The sequence below is a fragment of the Nothoprocta perdicaria genome, unplaced genomic scaffold (genome assembly GCF_003342845.1).
Source record: "Nothoprocta perdicaria isolate Ctin4 unplaced genomic scaffold, notPer1 scaffold_18, whole genome shotgun sequence".
NCBI classification, from domain to species: domain Eukaryota; kingdom Metazoa; phylum Chordata; class Aves; order Tinamiformes; family Tinamidae; genus Nothoprocta; species Nothoprocta perdicaria.
Genome location: NW_020454982.1, coordinates 469,756 through 483,268, shown reverse-complemented (window position 1 = coordinate 483,268; position 13,513 = coordinate 469,756). Strand labels below are relative to the sequence as shown.

General features: G+C 43.9%; 1 protein-coding gene across 1 annotated transcript in view; it reads right to left on the bottom strand.

Moving 5' to 3' along the window:
• Positions 1 to 2,567: 2,567 nt before the first annotated feature.
• The window catches only part of KCTD15 (potassium channel tetramerization domain containing 15), a 34,712-nt gene continuing 23,766 nt past the window's right edge, over positions 2,568 to 13,513 (bottom strand). Inside the window, exons 3-4 of the mRNA XM_026036556.1 lie at positions 10,295 to 10,600; positions 2,568 to 4,563 (exon numbers count right to left, since the gene is read on the bottom strand). Coding sequence (XP_025892341.1) covers positions 4,408 to 4,563; positions 10,295 to 10,600 — 462 coding nt within the window. The 3' untranslated portion in view covers positions 2,568 to 4,407. The remainder of the gene's footprint in view (positions 4,564 to 10,294; positions 10,601 to 13,513) is intronic.

Sequence of the window (13,513 nt, the reverse complement as noted above, 5' to 3'; positions counted from 1 at the left end):
TTTTTGCTCTTACTGCACAGCTCATTTCCTGAGCCATTTGCTGAACCAAATCCTGAGTGTGTGAAATCTGTGCATTAGGATCCCGGCTGAGTTATCCTGACCAGCTTCCAGGTGTTCTCTAAACCTACCCAACCTTTTGCACATTTGTAGCAGCTGGTGAGTAACACGAATCAAAGTTGGGTTTTATTTTCTAAAAGTATCTTAATTTATTTATTGCAAAGAGTATGATTTAATGATGGTTTTAAAAGAGAGTATTGCTCAGTAAAGATTTTAGAGTATTCTATGGGGATTTTTAGAGTCACTGTGAAAGAAGGCACCAGGACCGCAGGCGTCCCGCGAGCCGCGCTCAGCGCCGGGTCCTGCRGCGGCAACTTTGCCCCGGCTCGTTGCACCTGGGGGCTCCAGTGCAGAGAGGCTCCTAAACAAGTGCACGACGCTTGGGGTTTAAGCATATGGGTGGGTTTAAGCACTTAAAGGAGGAATGAATGCTTTATAAATGCTTTGCTGAATTGGAATTTAAGGGGCTCTCACCGAAGCCAAGCAAAGTGTGAGTCTTTTAAATGGGCTAGGAGTATGAAGCAAGAAGGTGGGCACAAAAATAACAGTATTATCAGTAACCGCGGAAGGGAGACATTGCTTATTTATCTTTTTGATTTTTACTATGTTATGCTTGCCACTTTTTTGAGGCAATTTTTTTTTTTTGATGGGAAACCAYAGCGAAAGCACAAATAGAACTATTTGTCCAATAGTTTTAAAAACAAAAGTTTTAATTATTTTTTAAGGTTTATGAAAAGCAGAAGAAAATTTATACTGCTGCTATTTAGCCAAAAGATTATTCATAAGGTATTTAAGGCCAGGAAGTGTAAAATTATGTTTTAAATGTATTGATAATTTGTACATATTGTTTATAAAGGCCTTGTGTTTATTAGAATTACGTTATTTTGATGATTTCTGTACATACTCGTAAATACCCCCAATTTGTGTGAAAACATACTCCCTTATTTGTACTTATTTTGTAAAGAAATAAAACAATTTACTAAAGTAACACATCGAGTGACATACAGTATTAATTTATCAAACATGAATTTCACATTGTCTTGTAGTTCTTCAGCACTGTTCAGAAACATTTTGCATTAAAATATTAACAGAATACCCACAAAGAAATATTAAAACCAAATACTTCAATGTTTTGTTGTGCTGATTCTTATCCTTTGTCAAACATCTAATAAAATTGTCAACAAACCTTGATGCTATTAATACAGCGAATGAATGCACTCAACAGTTGCTTTCCAAGCCAGCTTAGTCCAATGAGCACAACATAACATTCCTCGTTTCACTTTTTTGTGAGGCTGGGGAGCACAGGCGGGTAACAGGGTTGTGGGGAAAGTGCTAGAGAAGACGGGCGCTCTCCAAACCACAGTTTTGGTGCTCAGCACAAGAGAATTGCAACGATTTGGGTCAATAGAAATAAGTTAAAAAACAAACTATGTTTCCTTTTTGGCCTTCATAATAAAGACATCGGCCTCCTGCGCACCACAGTTTTACTGGAGTTTCGATGGTATTTTAAAACCCGTTTTAGCGACACTGAGCAATGTTCTTAATTAAGTTACGTTGCTATGGTTTAAGGCCAGAAGTAAAAATTCAAATCAGTTTTTGCTGATATTGCTGCTTAAGAATATAGGGAAATAAGTAAAAAAGATGCAAACGAAACTGTAATAAACTTTAAATAAGTGACCCGAAGTTACTAACTAAAAGAACATGTCCTAGCTTTACTTTTCTTTTTTTAAAGGCATATTTCTTTTAACGAAGTGATTGTTTCCACATGTCCCGCTCGCCCGGCACTGCTCTGCAGCTYGTGCCATGAGCTCCGGGCTCAAACCTTCCCGGGAGCTCCCCAGCCTGCGGACGCGGCGCCGCCACCTCGCCCTGCGGCCGTAAGTACCGGGGCAGCCTTACTGAGCTCTGAGAAGAAAGGGGAGACCCCAAAGTGAGGAACCGCAGCCCCGCGGGGCCCGGGCCTCCCGGCTCCCCAGGTGCCTCATCGGAGGGGCTCGCCGGCCGGGCCCGCTCCCCACACGGGATGTGGCGCCAGGGGAGGCTTCGCCTGGGTGCAGCGGCAGAATCGGGCCCGTGTTTGGGGCACGGAGGTGAYGCAGCCGCCACCTCGGTCACCTTGGCACCTCTGTGCCCTGGCCGAGCGCCAGCACAGTGCACAGCCCTGCGGAGCCTCCCGTCCCCTCYGGGTGCGGGATGAAGTGAACGTAGGAAATGACCCAGCAGCTACGYGGATTATTTGAGGATATTTCGAACTGAAAGTGAACTCCATGTAGGAAAGTAATAAATAAAATGCTTCTTTTTTCTCCCCTCTGTAAGACAGGGCCACATCGAGCTGGCTGGAGCAGAAGGCCGGAGGAGACGTGACCAACGCTTCTCGCCTCTCCCACACCAGGCAGATTCAGTGAGTGTGCCACCCTACTTGCTTATTTTTGATCCTTTACTTTACAGAAATGTTTATGGCATGACGTACTGTATAAGAAATGTGCATACACAAATACATGACAATTATACGTTAAGTTCTTTACAATATTAAATGTATAATATACAATTCTACAGATATCTTACATACAAAGGTGAATGCTGTGCCATATATTCAAATATGGCAATACCTAGCAACTTTAGTGTCATACAAGTATAAAACCACAAAATAAAATAACTTTACAACTCTTTTAAAGTAGACAGATTTGCTCAACTGTTCTGCTAAATTAGCAGGCCAATACACATAGGCTAACGTTTTCACGAGAGATTTGGAATTTGGGAATCCAAGCTGAGCTAACCGCAGAGGTCGGAATTTCCAGGGCAGGTATCCAGCACTTCTCCAAAAACGAGACCTCTGCACAGGCTGCACCTTGGCCACTCAGTACAGCTCATCACTTCAGAACACTTGGATTGTTATTTTTGCCTAATCATAATCATTTCGGCATTTAAGAATTGTTGACCATTTAATACTCTGTCCCTTGTTCTGTATGGCCATATTTATGCATCTAAAAAAGAGTTTAATTAAAATTCAGCATCTACAACAGTATTCTATAAATTAATGTGGGAGAAACAAAATTGTGATTAACATATGAATTAGTTATTGAGGACCCAATCATGCTAAACAGCAACAAACAGGACTTGGCAGAATGCTATTTATAACCTTGCACCTGCAAACGTGGTGCTGTCTCCTGAGTTAGGAAGCCCTGCGAGTCGGAAGAGTCGATACTGATTCATGGAAGGAACAGTAACCTCCTGCAGACATCAGGCTTCTTTAAAGAGAAAATTACACAGGAAGAGGGCAGCTACAGAATCAGGATTTTAATGCTAGTTTATAAAATAATAGAGGAAAAACAATCTAAACAAAAACGTGGCCTGCTTTCATCAGACAAGGGAAGGGGGAGGGTTTTAACGGCCTTTTGTAAAAAAATCCAGACCTATAAAGAGTTGGGTTGTCCAAAATTCTTAACGYTTCCTCCTAAGCATGGGCCATGAGTAACAAGGGGTAGCAGAGCTTAGCAGAACCACGCTTCTTAGATGATGCAAAACTGACAATTTCTGAGTCAAAAGAAGACTGGCTTTAAGAGAACTACAGCTCCATGTGAGGCATGTGGCCACTGGATGATGGTAGATGGCATTTTATTTTGTGCTTCCAGATCCCTACTGTTGCAAATACTGGCCATCATTGACCTTGTCAAAATTTTTGTTGCTTTTTGTTTGTTTGTTTTAAAGTACTGAGCACCAGTTGACTATAAATCGGTCCTTTTCTGATTCTGGATTCTGTCCATAGAGATTTCAGCTGGAAATGTTGTATAAAAATAAGCCATTTGCTAGCGTGAGTACAATCACAGAAGTGTGATGCAACGTGTGGAGGTGCAAAGCACATCTGCTAGGAAGGGTGTGCGGTCAGGGAGGATTCTCGGTGCAGTTTTTAGTGTCTCCTCTTCCTTGGGGTGGCCTCCGCTTCCTGCCGTCGGCAGTGGCTGTGGGGGCGGCTGTCACTGGAAACGCTGTCAGATTCGGTTCTCCTCCTGCTAAATTCAAATTGCTTTAATTGGTCTTTCTGCAGAAGTCCCGGCTCGGGTCAGGACTGCGCTGGAGCTTCTCCTTTGCCACCACCGCAGCTGTGGAGCTGCCAGCACGTTCCCACAGAGCCCGGCGCGCCGAGCGCGCCCGGCACTTCCATCGTGAGAAAGGGACACCGGGTTTCCCGAATGCATTTCATGGCTGGCTATGTGACAGGTAGTTTCAGAATACCACTAATTGGCAACATAAAGTCAAAATCTGTTTGCTAATACTGTTTTGCAAATCCTTAGTGTTTCACATAAGGGGCTATTAAACACTTCTACGGTTACAAAGGAGTGAGGGTGGGTTCTAGTCCAGGGGCTCCTGTTTTATTCTGATCGTTGGAGTAGGCTGTGGCCGTCTGTCCTCGCGACACAGCACGTACTCGCTGAACTGGGAGGAATCCACCCCGCCACCACAGGAGGCTGCCACGTTAAACCCCTTCTGAAATAATCTTTCAAGCACCTGCAATGTGGGGAAAAAAAAATCAGATTAATATTTAGAAAATTCTAGTGATAAAAGCAACTGAATCTAAATGATGGATTTGGTCTTTTGAGTCCTCACAGAATGAATATTATTCAGCTATAATTCTATAACTTATTCTTAAATGACTACACTGTGATTAAAGTCTTGCTCACAGCAAACCTCTGCAGAAAACAAAAATTAATCAAACAAATAAGCAGTCTACAGAGCAGCCTAGTACATTATAGAGTAAAATACTGGACTGCAGTGATATCGATGCTATCTCTTACTGGAAAGCAACACTAGGTTTAAGACATAATAAAATATGTCTGTTATTCATTATTAATGTGAGCAGAACACATTTCTGAGCTGGAAACATTTCTGACRTGTTGGTTAGCAGATGTAGGTATGGTGGGAAGCTGAGTGGCACTTCCATGAGGTGTTCACRAAACTGCAGCTGTGATCCTTCCTTGCCGGAAGGTGAGCTGCTCTGGAAGAGCAGGGAGCCAAGACGGGGACACTAAGCAAGGAAACTGGCCCAGGAAAGAGGTCAATCTGCGTTGCCCAAATGTATTTTTYCTTCCTCCTCCTGAAGAAAAGTTGGTGCAAATAGATGTGTGAGTTTAAGGAGCGCAGAGGCACCTGTAATTCCAGTGACTGTCCCAGCCGTGCCAGCCAAGGGCCCGTGGATGTGGGCGCCAGCGGAGCAGGAGGCCGGCGGGTTTGCCCAGCGCTCGGGGGTCCCCGCCGGCCGCGCTGACAGCCAAGAGCGAGCGCGGAGCTGAGGACCCTGCGCAGGAGATGCCCGATGGCTGCCCCCGCTCCGGTGAGTCCCGGCGGAAGCGCTCGGGCTGCAGGGATGTGTGGGACGGTGAGAAAAGACCCTGAGGCACTTCCCTATGTGCCCTTGGGAGCTCCGGTGATCCCTGTGTATCACCACTGGGTAGCGGATTTGGAAAGGTGCTCTTGTCTATTGCACTCCATGGTTGTATAGTGGGGTAAACTGGTTATATATGGCAGAGCATAAGGAGACGTACATTTTAGGACAGGCTAAATAACCCTAATCTTCACACCCTCGTATGAGATCTGCATCCAAAACTCCCTCCACCAATCCTTCCAGTCCTTTTCCAGAGACCCCTGTAGGGAGCTAATCCACAGATCAATGCTAATAATGCTGTAGCGTGTAACAGCAAAATCACACCCGGCCTGTAATGTGTATGATTAGAGGAGCTGACCCACTATTTAYGTTACAGGCAAGAAAAGCTTCCTGCCTTTTTCTCTACTGATAAATGTCAACAAGAACAAGCAGATTCAGAGCACATATGAGCCTTGCTGAAACATCCCCCATCGCTGCATCACGTGGGCCCCCCACCCAGGAGAGCAAACCTGGCCGCRCGTGGTGCCTTCAGCATCACTCATGCTCTTTCAGGATGGGTTTGCTTGCAACTCAGGACTATGTGGACTAAGCTATTCAAAAGCTGATTCRCTCAACTCAGATATGTGTCTAAGCAACATACCACAGTCAGAAGGCAAAAACTCACCCATTCTTCCTCGTGGGTTTATGATAAAGAATTTTGTTTGTTTCTTGGATTTACCACCAGTGACACTATCAAGCACCTTAGTAGTCACCCCTACTGCAGTGGTTCTTAAAAACCTTATGCTTTAAGGCACAGGCTGATTACTAGAGGGGGGACTGAAAACAGGGCCACRTGTTGAAGATTTGCACAGCAGACCTCTGCTCTGGCCCCTGCACGTGCTGACCAACGTTAATGCCAGGGTGCATTTCTTTAGTGCCCTGTTTCTTTTGGCTTTGCTTCTTYCCAAAAGAGCAGTTTGGGGCCTTTATTAAGGGTAACGGATCTGAAAAGGAAAACTGAATGCAAGGTAGTATTGTAGTGCAATGTAATCCACAATAATATTTTCTATTTTTAATCTATGGGAACCTTCCTTTGAAGTCTCGTGTTTTAGCCACCTTCATTTCAATCAGTGGTTTAGGTCTCTAGTGGTAACTAAAAACTTGTACTTGCTGCCCTGGCTCCTCAGGAGAGGCATTAAAAGGGAATGCTCCAGCGCAGCTTTGCCTAAGCCAGGCACAGTCTGCTCCGCGTCAGCCTGCCCTGCGCGCTCGGCCTGGCCTTGGGACAAAGGGACTTGTGTTCTCACAAAGTTACATCTGCCAAATCTCACTGACTTTTGCCCTGATTTTTATATAGCTTAGACTGTAAAAAAGTTGTAGAACTGAAAGGGAGAAAGCTACCCCAGTGTGTGGAAGAAAAATAAACCTGAAAAGATTAAAAGACACACAGGGAGTAGATTTTTTTAATATATAAAAGCCTTCTCCTTTTATATGTGCGTGTATATATATACACACATATATATGTACATTTATATATATAATATACACACACACACATTTATATATAGATACAGATTTAAAAGCTTAAAAGAAAAAAAAAAGGAGAAAATCTTAACAGCCTGTGATTTGTGTGTGCTCCACATAGCCTCAAGGACAGTGACGGGCCACCAGGCCCAGGCTGTGGCAACGCTTGTTCCTGCTAAGAGGGACGGCAGGACTCCGGTCAGACATCACCAAACTGCTGCTTCACAGGCTGCAGCCCGTGTGTTTTGTTGTGGATCCCTGTTCTCGGGCTAGGCAGGATGAAGATGGAGTCAGTCCGGCCACGGCAATGGAGGCATCTGCCATTTAACTGGATGCAGAAACACCGGGTTGACAGGTAAAAACCTCAGAGAGAGACCCAGCTCCAAAACCTTGCTAAAAACTTTAGAAAATCTATTTGCTTGTAAGGCAAAACAAGCATGGGGGTGCCCCTGACTTGCCTCAGCTGCAAGCTATGGAAGGCTGCAGGTTAACTCAGGGCTTCCCTTTCCTGAGCAGCTCTCCCCATCCACGCAGTGCAGTGGATACAGCCGTGCATTTTTCCTCCCTCTGTGCTCAAAGGGCCAGGCTGCAGGCTATGATCTAGTGTTAACAACCTAGACATCATCAATTTTCTGAGCAAGAGGCAAACGAGTRAAATCCTGTAAACAAGGCTGAGACGTTGCAGTATTGCTCATTTTCAAGCGTGACTGGCATGAGGTTGTGCCCTGCTCTATGACAGAGGCCTCCCAAGGGCCGTGCTGGCCGCGGTCGTCGTGCCCGTCCGTGCAGGCCAAGGCGGCGCGTGGGACGGGAACGGACTCAGTTCCCTGTGGTGAGTTGGGCCCTGCGTGCCTTACGGCTTTCAAAGGTAACACATACAAACACAGAGACKTTCTAAGTGTCTAGGAATAAAATCAGAGCTACTTTGCTGTAAAGCTCCAAAGAGAATATGCCAAAAAGTAAATGAATCTCAGCTGTGACTTTTATATATAGGGAGACACACACACAATATTAAATAGTGGATTTATGCTAAGATTTAATATACTCTGCCTTCCACTGTTCTAACCACATGGAGATCTGGGCTYTGATTTTGTTGGAAGGCTTTCCAAACAGAAACATGATACTTTCATTTAATGCATTTCATTTAAATTTCACAGAATATTAACAAATATAGTCTTAATTACAAAGAATGTTCAAGATAAACACGTCACACAATTTTCTCTAGGTATGTTCACGTGTCTCATCAGACCCTGCTGTGAGGAGTTGAAAAAACAATCTCAGTCTTAAGAAAACTCTGTACCCATATGAAATTACAACGAGGCATTGACTGAGGGCTGTTGTTTTTCTGCCTGCCGCTGCCCACTGTAGTTGCCATTCTCTGTTTTATGTGTACAGTTTCTGACATAAAGCATTTTATGAAAAAAATGTAAGAGTCAATTTATAAATACCGCAGTTGTGCTTCTAAATACACTATGCAGAGCACCAGGGACAAAAGTATTTCAGTAGAAAGCAGGCAGCCTCATCAAGACACGCTTGGAGCTTCTTTAGAAACTACTCTACTCTCCTGATTCCAAGGCCTCCAGATCCATCTTCCTTACACCTCTGCATTAAAATCCATGTACTGCCAACTTCTGCCTTACCATRGTTTTGCCAAAAGTATTGGGAAAGGGAAGTGCAATTCCTGTGCGCTGAGCAGGGTCCATCAGAGCCCATGAACAATTAGCTGCTGGTTGCATCAGTCTTATTTAGACTATAGACTACTTTGGTATAAAAAATTGCTTTGCACAGCGTGAACCGATACAAAGGGGCTCTTTGCTACTGGTAGAATTTTGAGTGAGTTCTAGTTGGRGTCAAGACACATCTCCTTTCTCCCCAACAGGGGTGAATTCATCACTGTTCCCAGTCTCAGCATGTGGACCTGCTTCTGACCCACCTCCAGAGTCTTCTACTTTTGGGGTAGTCCTGTCTAAACGTCGCCAAATGTGAAACTGCCAAAGACTGCACAGAATTAACCACAGGCTTTGGGCTGGTAAGTTAACCAAACAAAAGTAGAGTTGTCAACCTTCAACCAGAAGTTCACCCAAAATAGCTGATTTTCAGTCTGGTTTCAAGCAAAAGCTTCTACTAGTATGCAATGGGTTGGTGAATGCTGCTGTCCCAAGGAAAAAGGCTGCCAGTGTCAAATGTGGGTTGGCAGAACTACTCATCCTCCTTTGCCTGTCCTGGTTGGCAGGGGAGCTCCTGGAAATGTTCCCACCTGGAGCTTGAGAGATGCAGGGAGTCTCAGTCCAGCTGCAGAGCAAATAGAGACAAGGGGCAYGGAAAGCAGGTCCAGGCTGCCCTGCTCTTCTGCCTCCCTCCTGAGCCTGTCTGGCCAGGCTGTCTCCTGAGCCAGCTCTTTGGCGGATATTTTCCCCCGGGGAAGTTCACCAGGACCGCTTAGTCATTTCCCACAGCCCACTTAGCAGCTCTGTAGGTGACAGTAATTTTGGAAATATTTCCCTATGGGTCAGAAGGTCTCACTTTCCCTAGTACACGTATTATTTGTAAGGTGAACATGCAAAAACCAAAAGCTCTGGGTTTTGCCCTGGTTAATTACAGCACAAGTTAACAGCATCATCAACATAGTTCCCTCTACTCAGCCCAAAGACAGCTACAACAGCAAAGCTTTGGCCACAGTGGTTGTGATCCCTTGTGAAATGCCATTTCTTGTCCATAAGGCTCACTAAACACAAGTTATTTATTTATTTCTGCTTCCATCCACCTATCTGTCCAGTTATCCTCCTTTGTTTCATATGTTTAATTTTAAACCTAATGTCAAAACTCTGAGTATAAAATGAAATACATTTTGTTTAAAATACTCTGGGCAATTTTTATAGAACATCCTTTTGAAAAAAAAAAAGTGCAGAGATCAATTTTTTTAAGTCCATCCCGCAGGCACCATCATTTAATTATGAGTGAGACATAAATTATGCATTTACACATTGTTGCATTTTCTATAAAATGGTGTGGAGATTTTTTTTTTTGTAGTTTTTGGAACTCTCTCTTTCTTCCTGGGGGCACTTTAGAGGAAAAAAAACTGCTGCAGGCTATACATTGATGAAAAAATTAGCATTTATCAGTATAACACCATTATGAGACCAGCATGGCACTAACATACACAAAATCTAAATCTATTTTTCTGCTTAGACTTAGCAAAACCTGAAAGACTGTGATCTCACCAGGCAGAAAATGTCTCCTTGCAATATGAGAACTGAAGGTAATTGGGCAGAAGCAAATAATTTGCATATAATTGAACATGAAATACAAAAAAAAAAAAAAAAAAGACAAGAGAGAGCACTGAAATGGCATTACCTGCACTGAGTTCAACCGGCAGTATCCGTTCAAAGGAAACCTAATAACGTGGGTAGGGTCTTGGTTCCAACCGGCGTTTACGGAGTTGCACATGACGTCCCCCGTCTCCGGGAAGATCTCTTCTATTAAAGCCTTCTCCCCACTCAATGCAATTCTTTCCCCCAGATCTGGAGTCACTCTAACGACCAAGCAGTCACAAGGCTGGAAATGTTTCCTTTGTTCTTTCTCTTGTTTCCATCGCTCGAGTTCCTTAATCATTGGCTGCAGCTGGTAATACTTTGCTTCTTCATATAAAAGATTAAAGTCCTGAAAAAGTAAAAAAAAAGAGAGAGCAGGAGAAGAGAGAAAAACTAGAAATGCTTATAGTTCTCTTTTAAAAATGAGCATTGTGCCTGTTTGACCTACTTAGGCTTATGTATTGTCAGCAAGAGTGCAAAGGCAACAGGTATCCACATACTTTGTCTCTGTCTTACACCTACACAGAAAACCACACTCTGTCAGTGTTGAATTTATTTGAGCTGACCATGACTTTCCCATTGCATTGCATTATTCTTTCATTTATTATCCCACAAGCTCGATGCCAGAAGGCTTTACTTTTGGATTAAGAAATCAAAATAACTGGTTGCAATAAGTAAAGCCTGCTGATGTAAGAGAAGATGTCTTGAGCCTTAATCTTCACTCTTGGCATAGATTTTACAACARAAAATCTTGGACTTTGTTGTCACTTCTCCCATTCATGTTGTGAGGCAGAGATGCCTCTCCAGCTTCTCTCTTTTCCTCTGTCTTTGCTGAGTTCAAATTTCAACTGCAGAAGCTCAGCTGGAAAAACTCCCTTGTGTTTTCATGATTGTTCTTGCGTTTAAACATATTTTGGAGCCTGATAAATTTGACGAATGCAGTGACCGTATGAATGGCTGGGAGCCCAGCTGTGCGCTCTGACAACTTCTAAGAAACAGTTCTTTCCAGACATTTGTCCTAACTTGGGCCYTTGGGCAACTCAAGTTTCCAATTTGATTGAATTCTCAGTTAATTGATAAAGATGTCTCCTGCACATGCTCGTTAATAACCTTTCATCAAAYTTCCAATGGATTTTCCCACCTCAGTTTAAACATGAGAGCACCTTGAGGAAAAGGGTGTCATGAGCCCTCCAAAGTCAAAAGAGCAGCAGTGCCCGTCAGTGCACGTGCTGGGCCAGAGAAACCAGAGCCTGAGAAGCACCTGGGGCTGGTTTGCTACCACCTGCCTCCCTGCCTTCTTCAGGTTCCTGAACGCAGAAGGAGCTGCAGAAGTAGCACCCCAGCACCCATCTGGCCCCACAACCCGTCCATGCAGAGCTGCAGCTCATTTCCAGGGACATAAATTATCCTAATAGAGAAATTAATGGAATTATGGATAAAAAGAAAAGAATGAAGAGAAGTTATCAACAAATGGGCACCCAAAATTACAAGTGCAGTGCCTCTGCAMTAGGACTCAGGGTAAAAGGACAATCTAAGACTATTGAACATACAGTGCAAAAAAAAAGGTGCTCCTTTCACAGCAGCATGGAATTAACCTGTAAAATCTGCTGCTGTGGGATCTTATTGAACTAAAGCAGTTAGCTGTGTTCAAATTTGGCACTACAGACCCACCACTGATAGCGGAGAGGTGCTTGTTCACCCCGGGGCTGCCTACAGCCTAGAGATATATGAATATTAACAACGACACCAGCAAGGTTATCGCATTACAAAAGGGACATCTGATCCTCTGCATCCCTTTGATGTCTTCTAGGGTTGGGACAATATGCACACCACTTGGGGAGAAGAAAGGACTGGAGAATGCAACTGAAGAGTGATAAGAGAAGTCAGAAGAAAGGAGGGCAACAAACACCCAGGAGAAGGAAGCCAGAAGATGAAAATCAATAGGAAGATTAAAGAAGAAGCTATGCGGAAAACAGGCTGCAAACACTGGAGGTAGGAATGAGGCAGCTGCAAGAGCCACGGCGGCGGCTCCGTGTTCTGCTCCCAGGTACGAGGCCTCCATTCCCGGCCTGCTAGTCTAGGCTGAGGACAGCTGCCCCTCTGCCCAACGGGGCTGAGCTTCTGAAATGAGCCCTGAGCGGGGTGGAAAGTCTGCCACTCTTTCCTGTACGTCCTGTATATCTGCTTTCATGGTCACTATAAAAGGCTATTTGTAAAGGTCAGTCARTTGACTCTGTGCTAAGAAAGTTCTACAGGAAAACCTAGGAGATGGTACAGCCATATAAAAACCAGTCCTTCATTTCTGAAAGGGAACAGAGGTAGGACATTCCTAAGGCAAGATGTAAAGCCCATTAATTCAGTGACTTTTTTTTTCAAGCAACTTCACGAGGCTTTGGACTGGACTAAAAGTATCCAGAATCACAGGAGTTCAATGGTCTCACACCTCCAGGCCAAAATGACAGTAATGTCATAAACCAAACCAAATGAGGATCACACTATCTCTTCCTTCTCCACAGCCATCTATTAGCCCGCAGCATTTAATCCAAGTCCTTAGTAACCATCATTAGTCCTAAAATAAACAAGATAAARTTTAAATACTAATGCTGTTCTTGTGATAAGGCAAACAATCCGTTTTCAAGTGAAAAAGCCCTTCCACAACTGTTTCCAGGAGGATACAGCACACATTTCAGGCTGGTGGGTGGAAAAAAGGAGTTACGGTAAAGCTTCAGGTGCTTTATAGGAGTGAGTATGCACCCCCATACCCACATACTCCAGTCATAACTGCTGGGCTTTCAGCCAACAAGTCTGAGTTTTTAAAATCCAAATTCACCACCACACACAACGCATCTTATCTTCCTTTGGATTTCCCTTCCTGCTTGGGTTCAGCACAAATGTGCCAGAAAAGGTTTTGTATCCAGAGAAAGGGACTTCTGACAAAATTGTTTAGAATCTTTAGAATGTATGTGTAGGGATGGGGCATTTTACAAAAGTGCTAACAAAGAATGACTTAAAGCATGGGGGTAAAATTCTTCATAAAATTTGTGCCTGGGCGTGCAGATGAACTCAACACACTGTTAAAATGCACTGCTTTCTCATGCAGGTCTTACAAACCCCTCGGAGTACTGTGCATCCATGCCCAGCCTGACAGCRATGCCCGTCTCCAATGGTCAGCTCTATGCTTGAGATGTCCAGGTAATACGATATGGATATTCCTACTCTTGCACCTTGCATGTAAAATCCTACTCTGATTTGTAATTATTTA